At 44.5% G+C, this 24,378-nt stretch overlaps 1 protein-coding gene across 1 annotated transcript in view; it reads right to left on the bottom strand.

The window, feature by feature from the left end:
- Window positions 1–18,934, bottom strand: part of ASB18 (ankyrin repeat and SOCS box containing 18) — a 34,896-nt gene extending 15,962 nt beyond the window's left edge. Inside the window, exons 1-2 of the mRNA XM_077829383.1 lie at window positions 18,694–18,934; window positions 14,058–14,325 (exon numbers count right to left, since the gene is read on the bottom strand). Of these exons, the coding sequence (XP_077685509.1) occupies window positions 14,058–14,325; window positions 18,694–18,934 (509 nt within the window). The remainder of the gene's footprint in view (window positions 1–14,057; window positions 14,326–18,693) is intronic.
- Between the last annotated feature and the right edge of the window lie 5,444 nt (window positions 18,935–24,378).

Here is a 24,378-nt window from a genome sequence, read left to right as displayed (position 1 = left end):
CCACTGTCTGACTCCACCACCTCAACCAAGCTTCTTACTCAGGAATGATGATTGTAGTATTAAATTGCTTGTTTAAAATGTATATAATGCCTTTTGTCTGGCAAAAAAAAAAATTTTCCTGGAACCTAACCCCCCCATTTACATTAATTCTTATGGGGAAATTGGATTCACTTAACATCATTTCACTTAAAGTCGCATTTTTCAGGAACATAACTACAATGTCAAGTGAGGATTTACTGTACTATTTACCTGCCTCTATGCCTGATCCACAGAGGATATGTGTGTGTTGAAGCTCTCAGCTTGAGGCTCTTTCACTCAAGGGTTGGGACTTGTGCTTTCTGCTCTGGCGGTTCCATAGGCACTGACTTCTGCTAGCGCTGGTGGGTGCTCGACCCCTCTCAGCCCCCCGACCCTGCCCCCATTCCAACCCCTTCCCCAAATCCCCACCCCGGCCCCTTCTCTTCCCTGCCTCCTCCCCTGAGAGCGCACCAATGTGTGGTGATTGGTCCATGTTATCAATGTATATTCGTAGCTAGATGACAGGGCCTGTTTGCCAGCTTCTCCTCCTTGACCGCTAGGTTATGGGTGCTGGTGGATGTTGGTGGCCTGACACATACAAGGAGGTCAGAGTAGATTGTCTGGTGGTTCCTTCTGGCCTTGTACACTAAGACTCTATGACACTGTTGATCACACACTCCTTGAATACTTGTGCTCTTTTGGCTTTTGTGACTCCTTCCTCTCCTGGTTTTCCTCCTACCTCTCCAGTCACTCCTTTAGTAACTATTTTGGTAATAAAGGTAAGTAACACATAAGACTGTGGGGAAGTAGATCTGGTCAACATTTTTTGAATCATAGAATATCATGGTTAGAAGGGACCTTGGGAGGTCATCTAGTCCAACCACCTGCTGAAAGCAGGACCACTCCCCAATTTTTTTTGCCCCATCCCTAAATGGCCCCCTAAAGGACTGAACTCACAACCCTGGGTTTAGCAGGCCAACGCTCAAACCACTGAGCTATTCCTCCCCTCAGATATTGACTGAAAATACCTTCCACTGTGAAAATGGGGTTTAAGTCAAAAGGAAGATTTTTGTGGGAAAATGTCATTTAATGCAATGTATGCAGTGCTGTTGTAGCCATGTTGGTCCCAGAATATTAGAGGGACAAGGAGGGTGAGTAATATCTTTTATTGGACCCACTTCTGTTGGTGAGAGAGCCTGGTGAAGAGCTCTGTGTCAGCTAAAAGCTTGTCTCTCTCACCAACAATAAGATATATTGCTTCACTCTCCTTGTCCCGCTAATTGGAGGCAAGGAGAATTTTCATTTTGTTTCTATTTGAAAGTTTTGTTTAGGTTTTTAAAGATCAAAACATATTTGAAATGTAGAATTTCAATCTCCTCTTTTTGACAAGGTGCAATAACATGAAAAATGTCAAAGTTCTCTTCCCTCAACACACTCTTCCTCTCTTTCCCAAGCTAACTTTTTACAGCTTCTCCAATGTTGGAAAAGTTAGACAGGGAAGAGGATGGAAAAAATCAAGGAAAAAGTGGAAAAACTCAATGACATAGTTCATTCTGTGGTGAAAAATAAAAAACAAATAAAAAATTGGATTATTTTAAAATCTAAAATAAAAAATTCAAACCATTTCCAAAAATTTGCCACAGAAAATCAAAATTTTGAATGGCAAATTTTTGTTTACAATTTTTTTTCAGGGGAAAAAATGGATTTTTTGACCAGCTGTATTGGTAAGAGTAAATGTTTTCCTCCTGCTCCTGTTCCTGCTATTGTTATCCTGATCCATATTAGATAACATCCCTTTCACATAGCAGAGCTCAGCATCCTATTTCTCCAGTGGTTACTGTTACATCTTGCCTTTAAAGAAAACTTGTGTAAATTAAATCAGCCATTCCAGCTAATTAATGTAACACATATGGAGACATCTAGGATGGAAAGTCAGGGTAAATGCTCTGAGCTCCCTGACAGAGGAGAGGCTTATCTGACTTTTATTGGTGGACATCTGTCAATACTAACTCCAAAATTCAGTGGTTTGGTGGTCCTGCTTCTTCTGCGAAGGCTTGTTTTAGCCATTGAGTTGACTACATCACCTGGAACGTCTCTTTGCTGTGTACTGCTGTTCTCAGCACAGAAGCATGGACAGGGGCTTTCTGGGTGCTCTCCAGAAGCATAGGTAGTATCCTCCTTGGTTTTGTTCAGGTGTTTGCTGTTCCTCCTCTGGGACTGATCTCAGGAATCGTTCTGATGTAGGACCTTGGTGCACAAAGTTTGTTGGAGACTCTGTTTGGAGTCTAAAATTCTTTTTTCTCCAGCAAGAGGTGGGGTTAACTATTTGGCATTCTTGTAATATTTCTTCTCTTCTAGTTTCCTGTTGCAGAGCTCTTTGGAAACTTTTTTAGGGTTAATTATTTCTAGCTCAAGGGCCTTGTTAGGCAGAAGAATAAAAAACCTTAGTGCCAGTCTATGAACTGGTGGATCTCAAGGCGTTGTGAAGTGTATTGCAATATTCCAGCAATGCTAAATATGGGTCCCCTGAATTTGACAGGGATATTTAAATGATTGTTTTTGCTATTTGTAATGATTCTTACTATGCACAGTCAAATACATTAGCAGAAGAGTATGATGTGGTGTGCTTGAATTGATATTTCAGAAAGAAAGGCTAAAATGAGCCATTAACTAGTTGTGGGCCATTCTCTACTAGCTCACCAGGTTTCCATGAGCAAGAAGTGATACATGTGCTCTTGTAGCACTGCTACGTGATATGTCTGTGCAACAGCTGAGTCTTAAAAATGGCAGGTGTAGTTTGTTACAAAGGGATTATCTTTCCCCTTTAATTCAGGTAGCCCTTCACCAGCCTTTGCCCAAAAGCCATTTGAAATCACATGTGGTTTCAGTGGCTATTTTACATTCTGTTTCCTATATGTGCTGAAAATTTCACACATGGATCTTAAGTAGCTGCACCCTCTACCCTTTTGATTTCTTGAAAACATTATTTCATGGAAAACTTTGAAGCATCAAAATCGCTGCTTCCAGGTTGCTGCCAGGTTCCTTTTCAGACTGAGGAATTCAGGTGGCTTAACTTGCTCTCTTTGTGCAAAGATTCAGTTTACTTCTGACACCATATAACAAGAGCATGAGACCCGCAGGGGTGACAGTAAGAGACTATGTGTTATTTTCTCGCCCCAGTACCTGGTTAGGGTTACAACAAGGTGGGACCCTGTAACAGGGATCACTGTTCAATGACTACTACTCCACTCTCCATGGGGGTTCCCCATGGACTCTTCCACTGGCACCTCTCTCTCCTCCCCTTTATAGACCTCGGAGTGATCTTCAGCTCATATATGTTGTCAGGTACCATATACATGCTGACGTCCCTCAGATCTGGGTCTCCACTCCTGACCTGTCCTCACCTATCCATATCCACACCTCAGCCTGTCTCTCCAAAACCTCCCCTGTGCCTTACGATTGACTTCAGCTTAACATGGCCCAAAACTCACCTCCTTATCCTGCTTTCCAATCCTTTCCCACCATCTCTGTCACCATCCTCCCCCGTTGCTCTCAGACCCATAGCATACAGGTCATCTGTGATACCTCCCTCTTCCTAGGCCCTGTGTATAAATCGTGATGCTTCTCCCTTCTTAAAATTGCTGAGACCTGACAGCCAAAGCTGCCATCCAGGCTCTCACCATCCACTATCTTGTTGGCTACGACATCCTGCTCCTTGGTAGAACCCTTCACTAAGACATAGGTACCTGTCCCAAGTGGCACAGAGTTGTTTGTTATTTACTTATCATTGGGCCAGGTCAACAGGGAAAACCCTTACGAGATTCACAGGAGGCGAACAGCCCTAGGAGGTTTCTCTTCTGGATTTCCCTGGTATTATCCCGACTGCTGGGAGAGGAGCATAGGGGTGCTGTGGGTTCTGGAAGGCTGAACCGTTTTCAACCATGGGGATCTCCAAAAGCCACCATGACAGAGGAGCTGCAGCTGATTGTGATGGCACCAACCATCAGCTGCAATTGGCAAGGCTCCCTACTGCCATGGGTTGGGGTCCCAGAACATTAGAACCACACAGAAACCTAGGAGGAGAGCTGGAACAGGGGCCTGGGAATACTTGCTCCACCCTCTCCCATTGCTGGCTTCCAATCCACGGAGCTACTCCAGAAGCACATCTGTATGAAGCAATGGGATGGAGTCAGGCATTGCCACAGCAGAATCTCTCTTCTCCCGTCCATGTAGAAAGCAGGAGATGTGCGAATGGAGGGCCTAACTGCATGCACAGGTTCACCTGGAGCACGCCAGCCCATTGCTCACCCTCATGTTCCTCACTGAAAACAATGGATCTTTTCATTTCATACAAATGTGTCTCCATCTCGGTCTGAAGCAGACAGAAATGTTCCACAGATCCCAGTAGTTCAGCACCAGCACACCCGACTCTTTCCAGGCTCCTGTTTTTATTTTCTCCTGGAGCCACTGACAAAGTTTAGAAGCAAAGAACCTTTTTTCCCCCTCAATTTTAGTCTCTTTAGAAGAAAAAAGGAAAAATCAACTCCATTCTCCTCTTTTTAATCATCCCACCTTTAGCAAAAGGGAAAAAAGGACCGAGTGCAGTGAATTTAGCGACTCGTCTTACCCCACCATGTTAATTATCTCTGCTGTAAAAAGGAGGTCAAGGAGAGGAACTCTCTACTAAATAGGGCGATGTTGGCATGCATGGCTCCTAAAGCGAAGAAGGTAAGAGTGAACTTTACTGGAACTTTTTTTTTTAAATCTCTTCAAAAAGCTCCTAGATTAAAGCTCTGATATGCTTTTTTTTTTGGGTTGAATTCTCATGGATTCTGAAGCTCAAATGGCTGGAAGGAAGCCCAGGTAATTTTTTTTTATCCCAGTCACTCAGAGGCTCAAAGGTTTTAAGTCCTGCCCCCATGGTGAATTGCCGACTATATGGGAATACAGAAGAACCCGACACATAGGTGTTCTGGCCATTGTTATCAAGAGGGAGAAAAATAAAATAGCTCTGTATGTAGGTCAATGACCTGCTCTTTACTGTCAGTAAAAAATTAAGGATGACCTAAAATCTACTACTCAAAACCAGGGACAAGTAGTCTCTCTTAATCAGACGAAATGTTTATGTTACCAAAAGCTTGACCTCCTCAGTGTCTAACTTTAGCAAAAGTCTTTGCAATTGAAAAGCAGTGGTCGAAACCTCAAAACCTGTCTGAAATGTCTATTAATTTTTGATCCTTCAAGGTAGTTGGCTTAGTTATTGTAGAGGCGCCCGGTAGCGCTGCTGTAGTTAAGGGTCTGCCAAAATTTCCATTATAAAGCCCCAATATTCAAGGGCTTATAACTCAGCTGTTTCCACATTGCCTCTGTCTGTAACTTGGATTACAAGTTGGCAGCTCAAATGCCATTTCACCCCTGCCTCCCCATTCCTGTAAAAACACGTATATCAGCTAAGGCTGGAGAGTGACTAAAAGAGCCGAGCAAAAAATCCTGTGTGGGAGACTTTTATATTTTATGCCAGCAAGTAAAACCGTCACCCTCCTTCCCGTAATTTTTATGGTATGGGAGAGTGAATTTGGTGTCTGGGCAAATAAATAGTTTTGATTGCAAGGCTGTGGTTAACAATTATTTTAGGTCATAGGCTTGTGGACCAAGCTTTCTCTTCCAAGAGAGAAAATATTAAAAGGGAAATGTAGGGATTAATCCTGCTCTGATAGAGATGAATGGGGGAGAAATCAGGTCCTTTATTAGCAATTGTGGCTCAGTGTCACAACACAATATTCATCCAGCTACCCTCTTGGAAAATCATTTTTGCTTTGTTTGTGTCACACAAGAGCTTCCCTGCATCATCAAGTTGTTGTTCTATCTACCCATGTATTTTGGTTGAATTATTAGTATCTTTTGGTGCTTTGCAAAGATTCACATTTATAGGAAATGCTTGAGAGATGTAGTTTTGAAATCTGCCTCCCCTGAGCGGATACCTTCTTTTCTTAAGAGCCTTACTCACACACCTGTCCAACATGTGGCCCATCATATTTGTGTTCTGTAGTGTTACCCCAGACTCTCAACGTAGTTTTGTTTAGCGTCTCTATCTGTCTAACGGGAACGGGTTTGAAGCCAGGATGGCACTTCATTGAAACTAGCAGGCAACAAAGTTCACTACACTTGTAAGCATTGTTACCAAGATATCAAGGTAGCCTTGCTTTTTAAATAAAAAGCTTTCCAAGTTTTAATGATTCAGACACGTTAAGTCATACTGGGCTGAAACTTGACATAGATCACAACCAGGATGAATGTTTCTTTAAACATTTATACCAGCATCTTAATCTATTCTGCTGTAACACGTGGCATGTGTACTCTTCCTGAGGTTCCAGACATTACTTTATTGCTATGTCACACTAGAATCAGTATAGTATTTGTTGCAAGACAGAAGGGGCTGCAACCCTGACGAAGTGGGTATCTCCTTCTACTCACAGGGCCTCACAGAAGCTAAGGGAATTCGCTCCTGGAAGAGGACATGCAGAGTTTCCATCACCACACCCCTACGGGAGATATTGCAGCAGAGGGCTGCTTTAACACCTGCCAGGACCCGTAGGTGCACTACTTGCAGAAACTACCCTCCTGCAGATGCACTGAATCATCATCATGTTCCCTGGTATCCTGGCTATACTCTCTCCCTGGTCATCACCTGCCCCATTGCTCTGCTGATCCCCTGCAGAGCGGGAGTGGGTGAGGGCAGGTATTGTGTTTGCTTTCCACAGTCACAGCCTTCACTCTGTGGACTTTCTGCCTCTGGGGGCTCTGGGCAAGTGGCAGAAAGTCCATGGAGGGGAGGCTGTGTGATGGGAGTCTGCCCCACACAAACTCTGAGGGGGTTAATGTGGGCCTGGAGGGGCCCATTAACCTAAGATTGCTGCACCTAGAGGCAAACTACTTACCAATGGAACAGCCAAGGCTTCCTCAGCAGTGGCCTGCTTCTACCTTGCAGCCAGGTGGCACTGCTCGGGCAGGGCCAATACCTGCCCCCCGGGAAGGCATCTGCGATGGTCTGCGGGGGCAGAGCCTGCCTGGAGCAGAAATGGGTGTGGCCACGGCGAATGTTGATGTTGACCTACAGGCCGGGTGGCTCTGAGGTGAGTCTGGGGGGGAGGTGGCGCTCCCTCCCCACCCCCCATAGAGGCTGCCCCAGGCCCTGCCATATGGGGATGGAACGAGCTGCGTGGCATTGGGGGGCGTGCCCCACAGTTTGAAAACCTCTTCCCCAGAGGGAAAAGAGTTGGCCAGGGACAGGAGAAGATCAAGCCCTGGGGTCCTGCCCTGGCCTAGAGCGTCTGACAAGTGATCTTGAGAAGTGAAGTAGCCATGGGGAGTGGAGGAAGCTCCTGGGGTGAAGCCAGAGATAGGCAAGGAGATAGAGAGGTGAGGTAGGGAGGAGTCCAGGGAAACAGCAACCAGGTTGGAGACTGAGCAGACCTGGATTGCCAGTGAGAGGGTCCCTGGGCTGGGACCGGGGGTAACAGGTGGGACCAGGTTCACAGTAGCACAGGACCTGGAGTTGGAAGAGGAGACTGCCTGCAACAGTATCTGGACAGCTTGTCCCGTGGGACTTTGTTATCCTAGAAGGGGGCACTATATAGTGACCTGGCCGGAAAGCTGAGTCACAATGAAGGAGGACTGAGTCAAGGAGAGAGAGGGGGCAGTAGTGCAAGTAAGCATCAGAAGGGGGCAAAAGCTAAATCCCCAGACCCAGCCACCAGTAGCAGTGGGTGGGGAGCCCTTTACAGGCTGTGACTGTGAAAAGCAGCCACAGCACCTTCCCTCACTCATTCCCCCTCTACAGGGGACCCGTAGGCAGGTGAATTTAGCTTAGGGCTGTGCTTTGGTGAGCAACAGTGTTGAAACAGTGAGCATTTTTACTCCCAACAAATGTGGTTTTGTGTGAGTATTCACAATATCTGCATGGCGTGGCAATGTCTGTGACCAATACATTTGTTTGTCTTCTCCAGATGCCCTGTGTCAGAGGGCTGTGTGTGGGGTGGTGTCTCTGATTTGTGCAGCACAATATATGACCCTCTGTAAATTATCAGTTAAGTCATGTTTGCATAAAGTGTGGTCATACCATCCCTCCTGAAATTTCACTTCTCTGTGGAATGACTGCTGGTAAAAATTTCATACCTGGGGTTTTTTTTCCACAACTTAATTTTTTTCTAGTGCTGGCAAAATTTTTTCACAATTAATATTAATAAAAAATGTTTACTGTGTTTAAACTTCAAAAATATTTTCATAAATAAAAATAACTGGATAGTGGGTCAAAAAGTTTACTTTTTGCACTTTTTTTGTTGGGCTTTATTTCCCTGTTTAAATTCACAATCAATGAAATGTGGTCAAAAAAATCCAAGTTTGAAAAATGTTGACCTGCTCTATTTGAATCCTGCTAGCACCCTAGTTCTGGCTACTGGCCACAGACAACCAGACAGACTCTTTAGAGCATGGATTGTAAGGCCCTAACCCTGTCAACACTTATGCATATGCTTTACTTTATTGCCATGAGCAGTCCCATTAAAATGAAACACCTGTGTAAGTATTTGCAGGATTGGGGGTTAAGACAAGAAGCAATATAAATGTGGTGGAAAGAGAGATGCGATCATAGTATGCACATTTAACATATTTAACATATTTAAATGCCCCAGCTATATCCAAGTGCCCTATCACCTATCTTATTAATGGATAACTTTTTGTTGTAGGCATTATGGAAGAATGAACTGATTTTGCAGTTCACCTGGGAGGCAGGGTGTTCCATGGAAGCAAGGTACAAGTAGTAAAGGAAGGGAAGTGCCATAAAAATGGCCTCTGAAGAGCAGTAGGCAGTAACATGGTCGGTGTGGTAAGGATGGACACAGGACAGATGGGATTTGCTCAGCCACTGGGTGCATGCTCTAGAAATGTCAGAAATGGCTGAGGTCACCTTTTGTTTGGTGACACAGCCAGCTATCTTACAAGGGAAAGTGAATGTGATTCTGTGGAACCTGGAGGGAGGAAGTTCATATTGATGAAGTTTTTGTCTGTGGGAATTCTGAGGAAGAACTTAAGGTTGAAGTAAGTTCCCAAGGCAGTTGTGTGGCTGCTTGGCTAAAGTGATGAGGCGTGTACGCTGAAGCAAACCCAATGGCATGTTTCAGGACATGTGCTTGATAGAGGATGAGGGAAGAGCCAGAGGACTCCTAGAGCCAAGCTATAGGACTGTATTAGAGCTGATGCTGTTTCTAGTTATAAAGAAGGCAAATTTATACCTCAAAAGGCCAAGCTACTTATGTGATTCTTAAAGCCCTAAGGATGTGGGCCAAGACACCAGAGGAGGGATGGTGCAGTGGTTAGGGTGCTAGCCAGAGACCAGGTTCAAGACCCTCCTGTGTAACCTCAGACTCTGTGGCTCTGTTCTCCATCTGTGAAATGGAGATAATACATCCCTACCTCACAGGTGCATTGGGAGTGGTGCAGATACAATGGTAAGGGGCACCTGAGGATTTAAACAATCTCTTAAGCAGGCTTCTATTGACCATAGCCCCATTACTGGCATTTGACGGCGTTTCCAAGCCTACAGTCATTTCAGCAGATGCCAACAGCTACACCCCTGGTGAGTTGCTACTCCCAGTGGCACAGATATGGCTGGCAGCTTATAGCCTATTCTAGGTACCTTTGTCCCCCAGACAGAATGTTTGTCTCTGTAGGGGTGTGCAAGAGTTTAATATGCTACTTGTACAGTCTTGATCATTTCAAGTTGCCCACAACCACAAGCTGCTCTTGCTATTAATAACTAGAAAAGACCTGGCTGCTGCCAGACCCACCACCAAGGACAGAACTGATTAAAATAGCCATTACTGTTGGCACACACCCGCAATAGTATGCAATAGACATTGTTGGCCAAGTTATTTGCCACGGTCCCACACCTAGCTCATGAAATCTATGCTCTGAAGCTGAAGGTCTGATTAAGTATGGTGATATTACTCCAACAGTCCTTGAAGGATACCTGAAGGATACCAGGGCTTTAGATAACGCTGGGATTGAGCCCGAATGGCAGTGTTGTGGCCCAGCACAGGGAAGAGCCTAAAATTTAAGATAGAATCACGTGAGTCTTGCAAAATGACCAGGAAGAAATTATAGAGAACGTCACATCTTCCATGTACGTGTTCCAGACACTACATACGCCTTTGGGAAAGAATAGCACCAGAGCTGTGTGAAAGGGATGCACCTACGTGGAGTGACAATTTTTTTACATCTGTAAACATTCTAACTAGATCTACAACTCTCCAGGTCAGAACATCTTGTTTCATATGGCATTCTGGAAAGAGAGAGTCCCTGATAATGGACCACAGTTTGCCAGTTCTGAATTCCATGCTTTTGGGAAACAGTGTTACTTCATGCATATTCCAGCCCTCATCACCATGAGAGAATGAACTGACTGGTGGAGAGAGCAGTACAACTAGCTAAGAGCATACAAAAGGTCCCTGTATTAGCTCCGCTGAGTGATAGGGCATGGCAGCTGATGATAGGTCAATTGGCTCACATTCTGAGCCAATGTGAAAAAGTAAATCATCATCCTAAATGGCCTCGCTTAAAGTGTGCAAGGCTGAGAGGTGCCAGATCTATGAAGTTTCAGGCTGTCTTCCTCAGCTGCTGGCATGTAGCTCAAAACGTATTGACATTTAAAAGAAAGACACTTACAGTCTTGATAAGACTGGATAAGGCAAAACATTGGCCACCACCCATTGCCACCGGATGTAGCTGTGCTCCATTCCTTGGCCCCATGTGAATCCACCTGACAGAGACCAACTAAGGTTCTCACTAGAGCTGTCCAGGATTCTTAGATGACATGTTTTACTGTCGGAAAATACCAATTTATCAGGAAGATTTCTCAGCTCCATGGTGGAATTTCTGGTATATGAAGATGGCAAACACTGCCTGACAATAGCTTAATGGCACTCCTTTGGGATGTGTGATACCCAGGTTCAAGTCCTGCTCTGGTGAGGTCACCAGAGCAGTGACTTGAACTTGGCTCTTCTACATCTCTGGTGAGTGCGATTACGAGAGGGCTATTCTGGGGTGGCTCACTGATGCTCCATGAAAAAATTCAAAAGCTCTTGACTTTATCCAAGTGTAAAAGGAAACAAAATGACAACACCCTCAAAATTTTTCATCTCTAGAATTCCTGTTTTCCCATCAGCCCGAGTCCTCACTACAGAAGGACCAGGCAGCATCTGCAGCAGGTTCCAAACCCAGCTCGTTTGTGAACCTACTTGCATCACAGCCAGGGTGGAGGGAGGTAGTCCTGCAGAGGAGAGTCCTAACCATACTGAACATGAGTCTCCACTTGTTTGGATTTTATAATCGCTGTGAGTCAACTGGACAAAATCCTCCTCAAGGCTAAATTGTGACTGGATTTGACCTAGAATTAGTTAAACATTAATTATTGTTATATATTGCTTATGGGAAAAAAGGTGGGGGGAAAGACATGAAGTTATGGGTACTGCATCTTTACATTGATAGCAGTAAGCTAGAAGCAGCAGATGGACAAAGCTTGTAGGCATAAGTTCTACAGTGAAGCAGAGTCACTTTATTAGAATAGAGGAAACAAGCATTTTTGCTGAAATTCCTTGTTCAGTGTTAGAAGAAAGAGACTGATTTTGTCACTATCGCATGGCAGTAATAAGTGTGGTAAAGCAGGTGTGCTGGATCTGCTAAGCAGGGGACTACAACTCCCATCAGTTCCCTCCCCACAGCACATCCTTTCTGCTGGCTAGGTAATGAGAAAGGTCCTGAAAGTGGCTGGGCTTAGTTGGGAAGCAGCAGCTGGCCTGCGTGGTGAGCCAGGAGCAGCAAAGAAGCTGAACACAAAGTGGAATCCCCAGGAACAGTATGTGGAACAAGGCTGTGTGTGCTAGGTGTTACAGCTGGGAGCAGGTATGGGTGAGGCTTATCGGGGAGCAGCAATGGCTGAGCAGGGAGCCAGTGCAGATGGGTCCCAGTGAAACGCTAACTGAGCCTGGCCTGGAAACCTACAAGCTCTTACTTGCTGGAAAAGAGACTGGACTGTTTTGGAAGTTTGCCTGAAAAGGGTTGTGCCTAATTCTGCTTTCAGTTAGTACAGAATAAATCAAGAGTAATTCCACTGAATTGAATGGCATGATAGTAGCGTGGACTTGCCTTGAACTCAGAACCCTGCCAACATGGCCAAATTCAGCTTGAGTGTAAACAGTAGTGAAAAGTTATGTCAAGGGTCAGAGAGGAGTAACAGTATCACACGTTCAACGGGCATGCAGAGTTGGTACCCCTGCACGTAGGTAAATCTTGATCAGTCACATGATGTAACGCCAACGTGACACCAGGGGAGGAACTGCTTCAGTTATTTCCATCAGAATGGAAATTACAGCATGACCCAGACGATGCAGTAGGAGGGGCTTTATCTTTTGCTGTCCATTGCTCTTCCTGCTATACTCAACGCTCGCTCCCTTGGCATGTATGTTACCCATTTTGCACAACCACCGAATACCAAATCAGTGGACGCGACACAGCTTTACCATGTTCATCCACTTGGCACTGGGTGTTCCATGTTTATTCTTCTCTCCAGGACTGTGGCATATGTAGGCTGTGGTTATTAACACTGCTTTCTACGTACTGCTGCACCGTGATGTTTTTAAAAGGAGTCTGCCTGGCTGCAGCGGCAACTGCTACCTGCTGATAGTGGGAGGGGGGAAGAGTAAGGGCAGAGGACTTCAGCAGTGTTACTGAGCATGCTCAGTCTGTGTGAGCACGCTCAGTACAAACCAAGCAGCAAATGGGGGGGGCGGAGGGCACATGATCCTGCATGCCCCCCCCCACATGTATCACATCTGCCTGGCTGATTTATGAGGCAAAGTTGATACAGCATGTTAGAGGCGAGAGAGCCACATGTTCACACTGAGATCTCTCCTGGAGACAGCTTTGCAATTTTCCTTATTCCAACATATGAAAATCAAACTTGTTTTGTGGCAAAATGTAAACATTTCCCGGTTTTGCTCAGATGTACTCCATCCAAGTCAACTTTTTATTCTGTCAGCTGGAAAGGCTAACTGGTCTTGGTGTTGCATAATCTCTCTTCACCTAGATCAGTGTTTCCCAAACTTGGGACACCGCTTGTTCAGGGAAAGTCCCTGGTGGGCTGGGCTGGTTTGTTTACCTGCCGCGCCCTCAGGTTCAGCCGATCACGGCTCCCACTGGCCACGGCTCACCACTCCAGGCCAATGGGGGCTGTGGGAAGAGCGGCCAGCACGTCCCTTGGCCCGTGCCGCTTCCCACAGCTCCCATTGGCCTGGAGTGGTGAGCCGCGGCCAGTGGGAGCCATGATCAGCCAGTGGGAGCTGCGCTCAGCTGAACCTGCAGACGTGGCAGGTAAACAAACTGGCCCGGCCCGCCGGGGGCTTTCCCTGAACAAGTGGCGTCCCAAGTTTGGGAAATACTGACCTAGATAAAGCAGAGGGGTATGATATATGTAGTTAAGCTGCAATTGTGGTGGACACATCTGTGCATTAGACTGAAAGAGTCTATGCCTGGAGGTTAGCCAAGCTAAAATCCAGTTCCCTGTTGCTATATTAGCTCTGCAGGGCTAACAAGTAGTAAAAACCGATTCCAGTCATTAACAGAGTCAGGAGAGGAGATGCTGACTACACACAGGAAGTACATCTGGCGTGTAAGAAGCAGTCAATTTTATGTAAATTTTTCTGACTCTAATTCCCCTTGAACTCAGTATTATAGGGGAAAGTCACATTGCTTGGGGCAGGTTAGTGCTGAGCAATCTCCAAGAGGCTATAGGCTCTATAGGAGTCTTTCTATAGGCTCCAGTGGGCTCTCGATCAGGCCCATGTAGAGAAGAATGTATGGACTGGTGGAGAGAAGAACTGCACAGCGAAGGTTAAATGAACATTACAATTGCAAGGGTGGTGGTGGTTAATAATGGGAGAGAATGGGGGGGGGGTACGTGCTGCCTGGCACAGCCCTCTTCTTACCCCAGCGTGTTCTGGTTGGTGCACAGATGCAGTGGTGCCAAGCCTTCCTCGCTCAGGAGGTTGGGGTTGGCTCTGTGCTCCAGCAGCAGCTCCGTGCAGTCCGTGTGGCCTCCCTCGCAGGCCTCATGCAGAGCACTCTGGCCTCCTGGAGCCATGTTGGGGTCTGCCCGCCAGAAGAGCAGGTGACGCACACAGGTAGTGTGTCCATTTCTGGCAGTGATGCACAGTGGGGTGGTCAGTTCCCTCTTGTATTCCAGGGACCACAGGCCTGTAGGGCAGAGAGAGAGAGAGAGAGACAGAGAGAGAGAGAGAGAGATGTGAGAAGGATGGACTTGTGATTAGGGTACAGGATAGGGACTCCTGAGATCCAAGCTCTTCCACAGGCTTCCTGTGTGACCTTGGGCAAGTCTCTTAATTTTTAAATGCCTCAGTTTCTGATCCTCAAAGTGGTAGCCATGCTTCCCTTCCTCCCAGGGGTGAGGATAACTTCATTAGCAGCTGCCCAGCTTTGATCATTACAGCGCCAGAGGGAAGCCAATAAATGACTGGGGTGAGTGGCAGACACAGATGTCAGAGACTTTGCCCTTTTACACCAGACAGACAAGGTGGGTGAGGTGATATCTTTTATGGACCAACTTCTGTTGGTAAGAGAGACAAGCTTTCGAGCCACACAGAGCTCTTCTTCAGGTCTGGGAAAGATATTCTGAGTGTCACAGCTAAACACAAGATTGAACAGACAGAATATGTGCGGCTAACTGCTTATGCTATGCTAAGGGCCCATTCAAGGTGAAGTGGTCTGTTATTTTATACAAGACATACAGTAAATGTTATACTTTTCAGCTGCACAAACTAAGGCCCTGTCTACACGACAAAGTTATGTCAACCTAACTTACGTCGACATACAGCCCCGGCAGTTATAAAATAGCTTGTGTGTGCACACTTAGCTCCTGGTGTCGGTGGTGGGCAGCCTCACCAGGAGCACTTGTATCAAGAGTATTGTCAATGTGGGGCATTGTGGGATGGCTTCTGAAAGGCAGTAAAAGTCGACGTACGCAACGCAGTGTCTACAATGCTGCTGCGTCGACCTGTGTACATTGACCGTGACTCTACGCCGCTCGGGGGGGTGGTGAAACTAAATCAGCATAGACAGGCAAATGACATTGATGGGAGCCAAATTTAAGTGAAGCCACTTCCACAGCGATGTAAGGCAGCTCGTGTCGACCTAACTATGTAGCGTAGACCAGGTCTGAGAGAGGAGCAATTAAAATATAAAGCAAAACAAAGAGACTTGGCACCTGCGGGCCCCCTCCCCTGCCTGGCACACAGTGCACAGGAAAAGGAATTTGAGAAAGTTCTGAGCTGCAGAAAATGCCTGAGTGTTTGCAGCTCTTTAATGCACATTGCTCTCAAAAAGGATTACTGGCTCCGCATTCAACACAATTCTGGTCTCTTTCTTTCGCCCTTTTTAGTTCTCTGTGTGTGCAGCCAGTGCCCTTTTGCTGAATAAAACAGGGCAGTGCATGTACATTTTTTCACTCTCTGAAAACTTTGGGGCTTTCAAAAGGCCCGTTTAAGGTTGTTAGCCACTCTGAGCAGTGGTGGCTATAGGGGAAAAGAAAATTCCCCAGTGAATGCACATCAATGGGCAGGATTTCACATGGTAGGAATACCGTCTTATAATGATGGAAGAATCAATATCATGCCTGTAATGAGCCGCAAAGGGTACCTTATTCAGAGACTTAACTTCTTCCCCTGAGCCCACGCTGAGAAGTTTTAAAAGACAGCTTATTAATTATCCACCTGCATCTAATACAGATTTGTAACCTGTTGAGGGCTGTGCCTGACCCCTGGGTGTGCAGTTTACTGTTCATCCAGGGGAAAGCCTGCGTTAGCTGGACTCATAGTGGGCCTGAAGTAACAGAGCCAAAACAGGAATTTGATACGACAGTGACCCTGGACATAGCAACTGCTCTGGCAAGGATAGAGTTTGGATTTGCAAAGAACTATGTGTGTGCATTCCATTCAAGAGGCTGGCTTCTCTGCTTCGTAGCTCCTGTATGAAGCTAGCCATCAGAAATGTGCTGGTTGCTCAGTTCCACTGCCCCCTGCTTGCTTTATGTACACACAATCCCTAAAGCCAATATGCCATGACACATAGCAGGTCAAACCCTGCAGGCTGCCTTCTGTAGATCAAGAGCTACATTAGTTTGGGAGCCGGTGCACCCTCTCTCTAGGTACTCCAATAGCTCTATAAGACCCAAGTCGTGCCACCAAAACATACATAAATAGATTTCCCCAGCATGCTGGTGAAGCATTGGCACGGGAAGCATTGTCCCCTCTTTAGACATGGGCAACTGAGGCAGAGAGATGAAGTGTGGAGTGATGAAGTTCCAGGTCTCACAGGGAGTCTGGGGCATCGTTGAGGTTGCCCAAGTCCCAGGCTAGTGCTTTCCTCTAGTGGTGTAGTTCCACATAACCAGACTTCCTCCCGATGCACAGGTGGAAATCCTGCAAATTATTTAATCCCCTTCCCTTCAGTGGTAGCGACTCAGGATATTAAAATCCAGGAGTCAATGATGCATGCACGTATGGTGTATCTCCTCTCCCAAACCCTTCCATTGCAGGAAGGATGGAGGCTATTGTTTCCGACCAAAGTTTTGGGTGGGAAGATTTTGTGATTGCTTTGACTGCCTATTTTGGGACTGCTTTTGTCCCAGCTTTTCCCATCCCTTGAACCAAAGGAGGTGCTGGGTAAGCGCTATGAAATGTCACCGATCCCATTCAGTATGGACACAGTGACACATTAAACGCAGGAAAGCGTTTAAAGAACTGCTTAGACAAATGTCTCCCCTTGAGCCCCTGGGATCGGTTCAAATCTTATTTCTGTCACCACTCCCTGAGCCAGGACATCTAGCACTTCATGGCAACAGCAGAAAGGGAATTCAGATTCGTCTGCTTCAGAGGCCACTTGAGCTAAAGGGGCAAGCCTGTGACCTACAGCTGAGTGGTGACGACACTAGGTGGAGGCATACATTCATACTAGTCGTGTGTTCGTTTGTAGGTGGTGAGGGCTCAGCCTAAAAGTCAAACTCTCAGTTTCTGCATATTTTAATATGTACAATGTACTCAGAGCAATTAAAAATAAACCTCATTAAAGCAACTTAGCCCATTCTGACATGAATGACTTTTTTGTCTATTGAGGCCGTTTCAGTGACACTGGTAGGAGCCCTGCTTTTTCAGGCCTTGCCTCAGCAGCCATATGCCTAACTTCAAGCAGGGGAATAGCCCCATGGAGTTCAACCTCACCTGCTTTAAAGATAGGCACAAGCTGAACTGCACTTTAGCCCTCTGCAGTGTGGCCTAGTGGACAGACTGGAACTTGGGAGACCTGAGTTCTACTCCTGGCCTGCTGGGTGACCTGGGAGTCAGCCTGGGGCGTGATCTCACTGGGTGCGGTGCTTACTGTTGGGTAGAACTGATTGGAAAATGGAATTTCCATCCTGTGGGAAATTGATATTTGTTTGTGTCCTGAACTGGGACAAAAACCTGAAATAACCAAGCTTGTGGCACAGTAAGGAGTTCAGAAAGACTTTGATTTGGAAAGGTTGAAACGCCATGGAGAGGCAGTGGTGCATCATGGGAAATGTAGTCCAGCCAGTGAGATGGGCTCATAGGGGAGAATGGGAGCATAAGAAATCCAGAAGTACAACTCCCATCTGGCCTGTGGCAGCTCAGCACACTGACCTGAAGGAAAACATTTAATTTCAATTTTCTCTAATGGAAAATTCTGTGAAAAGCCCTCTCCTTTCCCATGGGAGATTTTGTTTTCAGTGAAGCCCCATTTTCTGACCCTCAAGTGTTTTGTTCAATGTTTTTACCCAGCCCTGGCACTGCGAATATAGTTCCATTGCCCATGGTGGTTCTGCCTAGGCATTATGTAGGTGCACAGTGGGAGGGAGGGAGCTGGTGCAGTCTGTGCAGAATGGCATTGTGCGCACTGGTTATTGCAGGCTCTGCTCCCTCACTACTTTCCCGGGGGGTCATAGTGCTAATGGGGGGCTAAGAATAGGCAGAGCCTGGGTGTAAAATGCTGCAGGGATATAGCACACTGCATGCTCCAGGAAATCTTCCATCTGCCCAGGGCAGGACATCTCCAGCGCGCCCCCTGCTGCAGTGTCGCTCTGCACCCCTTTATCCCTCTGCCCCGGATGCAAAGCTACCTGTGAGCGGCACAAACTGGTCCCATGGGACTACCCTTGGTAATAAGCACTGTGGATACAATGTTCAAACATGCCAAAGTGCCCTATTAAAAACAAGTTAGGCACTTTAGGCTCCTCAATCACTGAACATTTTACCCTAGATCTGTTAGTGCAAATTTGCAGAATCAGGCCCTTCATTTTCCCTGTCTAGAGCACTTGCTAACAGCGAGGCACTGCAAACATTTAGCACAAAGGGTGCATCTGCCGAGCACATTGTACAATCATCTCAAAAGAAATCAGACTCCTCTGTAACATATTAGCAGGCTACTTAAAAACAGAGCGTAATTCATTTAATATAAACACACCACACCTTTCTTTCAATCAGTGTTAGTAAGTGCCTGTTTACTTTTTAAACTGGTCCTTGAAAGCAAGAGTACCTGACAATCCAAAAGAGGCCAGGCTTTTCACTTGCCATTCCAGCTCATTTTTACTGATCTCAAAAATCAGATTGACGTCTTCATAATATTTATCAGTCAGGACCTTAAGGTTTCTCAGGTCTCCCGTGACCAGTGCTGTGTAGTACTTGTCGGCTGGAGCATGAGCCATTAATGGGTGCTCTGATTCTACTTTCCGAAGGATCTGTAGCTTCTCTATAACGGGTCCCGGCAGCTCAACCATTGCAATGCACTGCAACTTATTTTAGTACAAGACCTATCTGTGTGGATAGATGGTCTTTTATAGTTATTTCCATTGTCCTGTTACCATTGTCCAATTATAATCCAGTTAGGGCTCTATTGTTGTTGTATTTATAACTCCAGTGGGGTCAGATGATTATGGTTACTTGATACAGTAAGGGTCATATGGACTTCTGGATACAGCAACAGCAAGCCTGCCTAGTTATATATATACATATACATATGTATTTAATCACAAGGTGATAGCTAAGGTCAAATGTTCACCGTGCAGCTTTGTGTCAGCACCTCTGTGATTAAACTCCCATTTTAATTCCAGACAGCAGGTTGGCGGAGAAAGAGACCAGTTTAATCTGGGAAGAAAATTTCCCCATAATAAAAGAAACCACCCATCCCAAGGCCTTTAACGTCTATTTTTCCCTGGCTGAATGAATTTATATCACTTCTGGAGTCTTCTGGAGTCTGTGTAAAAATACATGTTGTAAGTGGTTTATCTGGGAGACTTTTTTTTTCAGGACTATGATCCATATTTCCAGTGCTATCGACTGTCATATGCTTCTGAGCACAAAAGAGCCATTAGATGCAATTGGGTTTCACATTAAAAGTGATAATACTGTGCTGCAGAAGCCGTGCTCAGAATAGCGTCTTCTGAGTATCTCAAAGCACTTTACAAACATGAATGAATTAAAAACTCACACCACCTTTTGATCTAAGGATTAATATCCTTGTGCTGTTTATAGCAAAGAGACAGAACCTAATCCTGTTACCATTTAAATTAATGGCAAAACTCCATAGACTTCAATAGGGTTTCAAGGATGTTTCAGTTCTGCTACTCTCACTGAAGTCACTGGGAGTTTTACAATGGGAGCAGGATCAAGCCCTAACTAATATACTCAAGCTCACACAGAATGACTATGCAGAGTCAAGAATCGACGATGGCTCTCATGACTCCCAGTCTGATGGCTTAAGCACAAGAACATTCCTCTCAATTAATAGGTTTCATATAATCTAAAACTTTAAGATCCATGTCCATACCCCCCCAGAGTAAATATCCAAAGAAATCTCCTTGAGAAAATACAATGACAGTAAAGAAATTGCAACCCAAAGAAGCCAGCAAACAGTGTACAAAAATGGAGGAGTTGTGGCCTTGTGTTGCAATTCTATTACATCTCTCAAACTAAATAGGGTCACTAGTTGGATGGAATATTTGACAGAATATGTAGGTGAGGATGGATCTGATTTTGGCGTTTCTGTAGAGGGTGTTCTTTACAATTTGACAGCTTTCCATTGTTTCCCAGAGTTTGTCACTGTATTGCTTTGTTTTCCTTTTACCTTCTTTCCCACAGACCCATGTGTATCATTGTGCTACCATGTCTGCAGTATAGATGCCACTATAGCCTCTTGTGCCACCTCATCAATGCTACTGCAAAGAATCAGAGGACCATGTAACGAAGCACAAACCCCCTGCTCAAAGCAGGACCAATCCCCAACAGTCCCAAATGATAAGTTACTTATGTCTCATTCCATTGGAACCAATGGCACTAGTTGTGGAGTAAAATGCTTCTCTACCCGACTAAGGGTACCACAATGTGTTCCAAAGTGATCGTCCTAGTTTCAATGTTTTTGTCATTCTTCCTTCCTCCTAATCCTCAAGAGAAAGTCCTTGATATATAGTTTCACTGGATTATTTTGGGTGGGCAGACTAATAAACAAGTTTTAGTTTTAGGGCCTGATCCTGACAATAATTATGCATGTGAGTAACTCTACTTAATGGACTGACTCAGATCTGTAAATTACTCACGGATGTATTTGCAGGATAGGGCCCACAAAGGTACAGCACACAAGCATGCCTCCTCCATTAGCAATAGCATTACAACCATTAATCTTTAATATGTTGTAGTATCTTACCCTTCTTTCTGAATGTTTGTAGAGTACACCTCATTTAACAAAACATTAAGCAATTTTACTTCTTCAGATCAAGTGTGTCTATTAATAATGACTCAGATTGTCTGAGCTGATTTCACATTATTAGGAAAACTCATTATTGTCAAGTGAAAGAGCACAATATGCAAAACTAAAAAGAGTAAATTGAGAACATGTTTCCTAATTTATTACCCTGAAGCTGCTACATAACAGCTTAGTTAGTTTCTAACATTATATAGATTTCAAATCATAACTTCCAATACTGTCAAACCCAAGGATTCAAAATCACAAGATTGGCTTAAAAATCAGGAGATTTTTACATTTGGGGGTTTTTAGACTCCATATGACTTTTAAACCTTTAGGGTGTATTCTGGTTAAGTTTTGAAGCCTTGCTCCACAACCAAGAGAACTAGACATTTTTTAAGTGAAATTCAAGATTTTTACATATTTTAAGAAAAATTCCAAATAAGCATGAGAAACATGATAGTTACAAGAGGTGTCAACACTGATTAATAGTGTAATCTATAATGATTGTGTATGAACAAATTTAAAAGTAAATAACTAATTGTAATTGAGACATGAGTATTTCATCCATAGTTGTGTAAATATAGAAAAACAAACAAACAACCCTTCCCCCCACAGGAGATAAGAATCTCATTCGAATTCTTAAAGGAGGTAAGATGCTCTTTGACTGTGATCTTAGCTCTGATATTTGTAGTCCATGAAAGTACTAGTAAGTGCTAGTGTTGGCAGGAGTTTTTGTGGAAACAAGAAATTGAGAAAATATTGGAAAATATTCAGCATGTAAATCATACAGTCATAAATATGAGCATTATTAACATACAGTTAAAATTTTTCAAGTAGAAGAATCTCTTCAGAGCTTACCTTCTAGCGTTCTTATCAGAACAGTACTTCTTTCATTAGTACTATTGTGATCAACACTAAAGGTGAGGTAGAAGAGCCTGCATTTTATAGGCTCCTAGACGTCTCTTCCCATCATGCTTTGCGAAAAGCAGGTTGACCAAGGCCTCCCTTTTCCTTGCTATTTCAGAGAATCATGTCTGCTCTAACCATGTCTTAAGTGTGTTCTCCAGGTAAGGATGAATTTTGTAAGGTCTGCTTCCTCACTTTGTTTTTTTTCTCTCAAACCATTCTGTCCCAGATGGATAACCCTGTGAAAGGAAGAAGGAACCCATTCTTTTTCAGGGCTGCATTCTTTGTTTGTGAACAAACAAGGAGGGAGGATGCATTTATCTTGTTACAAAGCATGGTACCTTTTCCCCTAAGGCCCTTTTCTCATTCCCAGGGACAGTTTGCTTTATTGCAATAGCGTTTGATATGTTTACAATTATTGTGCTGCTTATTTACCTGTGGAAATTACTCATGTGACTTAGATATCCAATTAAAACAGCTCATATTTACATATCGGGTTCTTGCAATTGATTGCACACACGCTATAGACTAAGAACTTACCACCAACATTATTAGGAAATGATGTTGAATCATAAATAAATTTGAGACAACTGCGATGGAGAAAAAGGCAAAGTTTGTCCAATAAATTATTAATTATAAATTATTTGTCCAGCTCAAGCATAAACTTATTGTTCTTGAGACTGGTTCTCTGCTGTCTTGTATCGTGTGATTTGGGAGCACTTTGCACACTCTGAGATATGTAAATGAAGGCACAAAGTACAAGGCAGGGGAGAACCAACACCCTTGGTTGGACTGTAGATCTGACACACAATTATGTAGGTCAGGGAAGACAGAGAGGACTGTGAAACTCTTCTGAGAGACCGAGCAAAGCTAAGTGAATGGGCAACATGATGGCAAATGAAGTTCAATGTTGATAAATGCAAAGTAATGCACACTGGAGGGAAAAATTTAAATGACTCGTACACCTTACAAAGTTCGGAAGTAACCATATTAATTCAGGAAAGAGATCTGTCATTGCAGGCTGCTCAATGAAGACCTCTGCTCAGTGTGGTTAAATACACAGAGCTGGTCAAAATTATTCCAGTGGAACAGCTTTCCATTGGAAAATGCTGATTTGACTAAGTTGCCTGGTTTTGTGGGAACATATTGATTTCATCAACATTTTTGAAGGGAAATTATCCAAGCATTTCGATAAGGTCACAATGTTCTGTTTTGACTCATATCACACACACATATATACATATACACACACATATACACACACACACACACATATACACACACACATATATACACACACATATATAACACATTTTAACAGAAAATTCCTGTCCATCTCCAATAATAGTGTACTAGTGTCCCCTGCTGTCTTTTAAATTTGGTTTGGTGCCGGCAGAAAAATTATAGCTCTTTGTTTAATTATAAATAAAGACGTTCAGATATGGATTTAGTTTTTCACTGGCCAAAGAAAGAACACTCCCTCAATATCTATGTAGACATTTCATCTGAATCCACATCAAATCAAATTTCCCATGACGCTGATGTTGGCAAAGAAAACATTGCTTATTATTTTTGCCCTGTGTCACACAGCTATGAAATGGTAAGGTGAATAACGGGGTGTGAAGCTTTGGCAAACTGACCTCATGTCGTATGGCTTGTGAAATTCCATCGGTTACAGTAGGTTTGCTTATTAACACACCCCATAGTGCTATCACATATACAATGGTTTCTCCCCACTTCTCAGTGATAGCTAAGTACAGTCGTGATGTCTGATGTTACCAAGACGTCATTATTTTAATAAATTGTGCTGGAAGGCACTTACTTGTACACCATGAAGTATCATAAATAATTTAAAGTAAGCTCCATTTGTCCAAATCAAAGTCAAAAGTATGCAATGATGCATTATCCTTGCTCTCCTAAACTGTGTGTTCCCTTCAAGGCTAATCCACAACATCTGGTAACTCGCAATGGGGCTTCCAGTCATTAATGTGAATTTTCAAGGTTTTACCGCCTTGTTCAAAGATGCAGCATGACGGCGAGGGCAGAGCTGAAACGTCACCTTTGAACACAGCTGACTTTAAATATGAGGGGAGTAGGGGCTTGAATTCCTCTACGTTAGCAACTCCCAATTTGCTCCCTCTGTCTCTCTAGCTGGTTTTATATGCCTTATTGCCATGTGCCTCACGATTGTTAATGACTTTATCCCTGCAACACCCCATGAAACAGGGCGGTACTTCTATTCCCATTTTGCAAAGGCCCAGAGGTACTCAGACTTCTAAGGCTATTGGGCACCTCTGAAAATCAGGCCCTGTGGGACTTGCCCAAGTTCACACATGCAGCCTGTGGCAGAGCTGGGAATTGCACCCAATCTCTTCATGCCAGGCCAGTGCCTCAACCACTGACCCGTCTTCATTGCCCACAACCTCTGCATTCTGACCCCGCAGACTCCAGGCTCCAAAAGCTAATTCAATACAGAGCATTTAAGCAGCAGATTCTGCACTCTGATACCCCCAGGCCTGAGGACTGGGCCTAATCAGCAGTCCTCCCAGACCTCTGATAGCACTGCTTCTTCTT

This window comes from Eretmochelys imbricata, chromosome 11 (assembly GCF_965152235.1).
Source record: "Eretmochelys imbricata isolate rEreImb1 chromosome 11, rEreImb1.hap1, whole genome shotgun sequence".
NCBI lineage: Eukaryota > Metazoa > Chordata > Testudines > Cheloniidae > Eretmochelys > Eretmochelys imbricata.
This window is presented reverse-complemented; position numbering and strand designations above follow the sequence as displayed.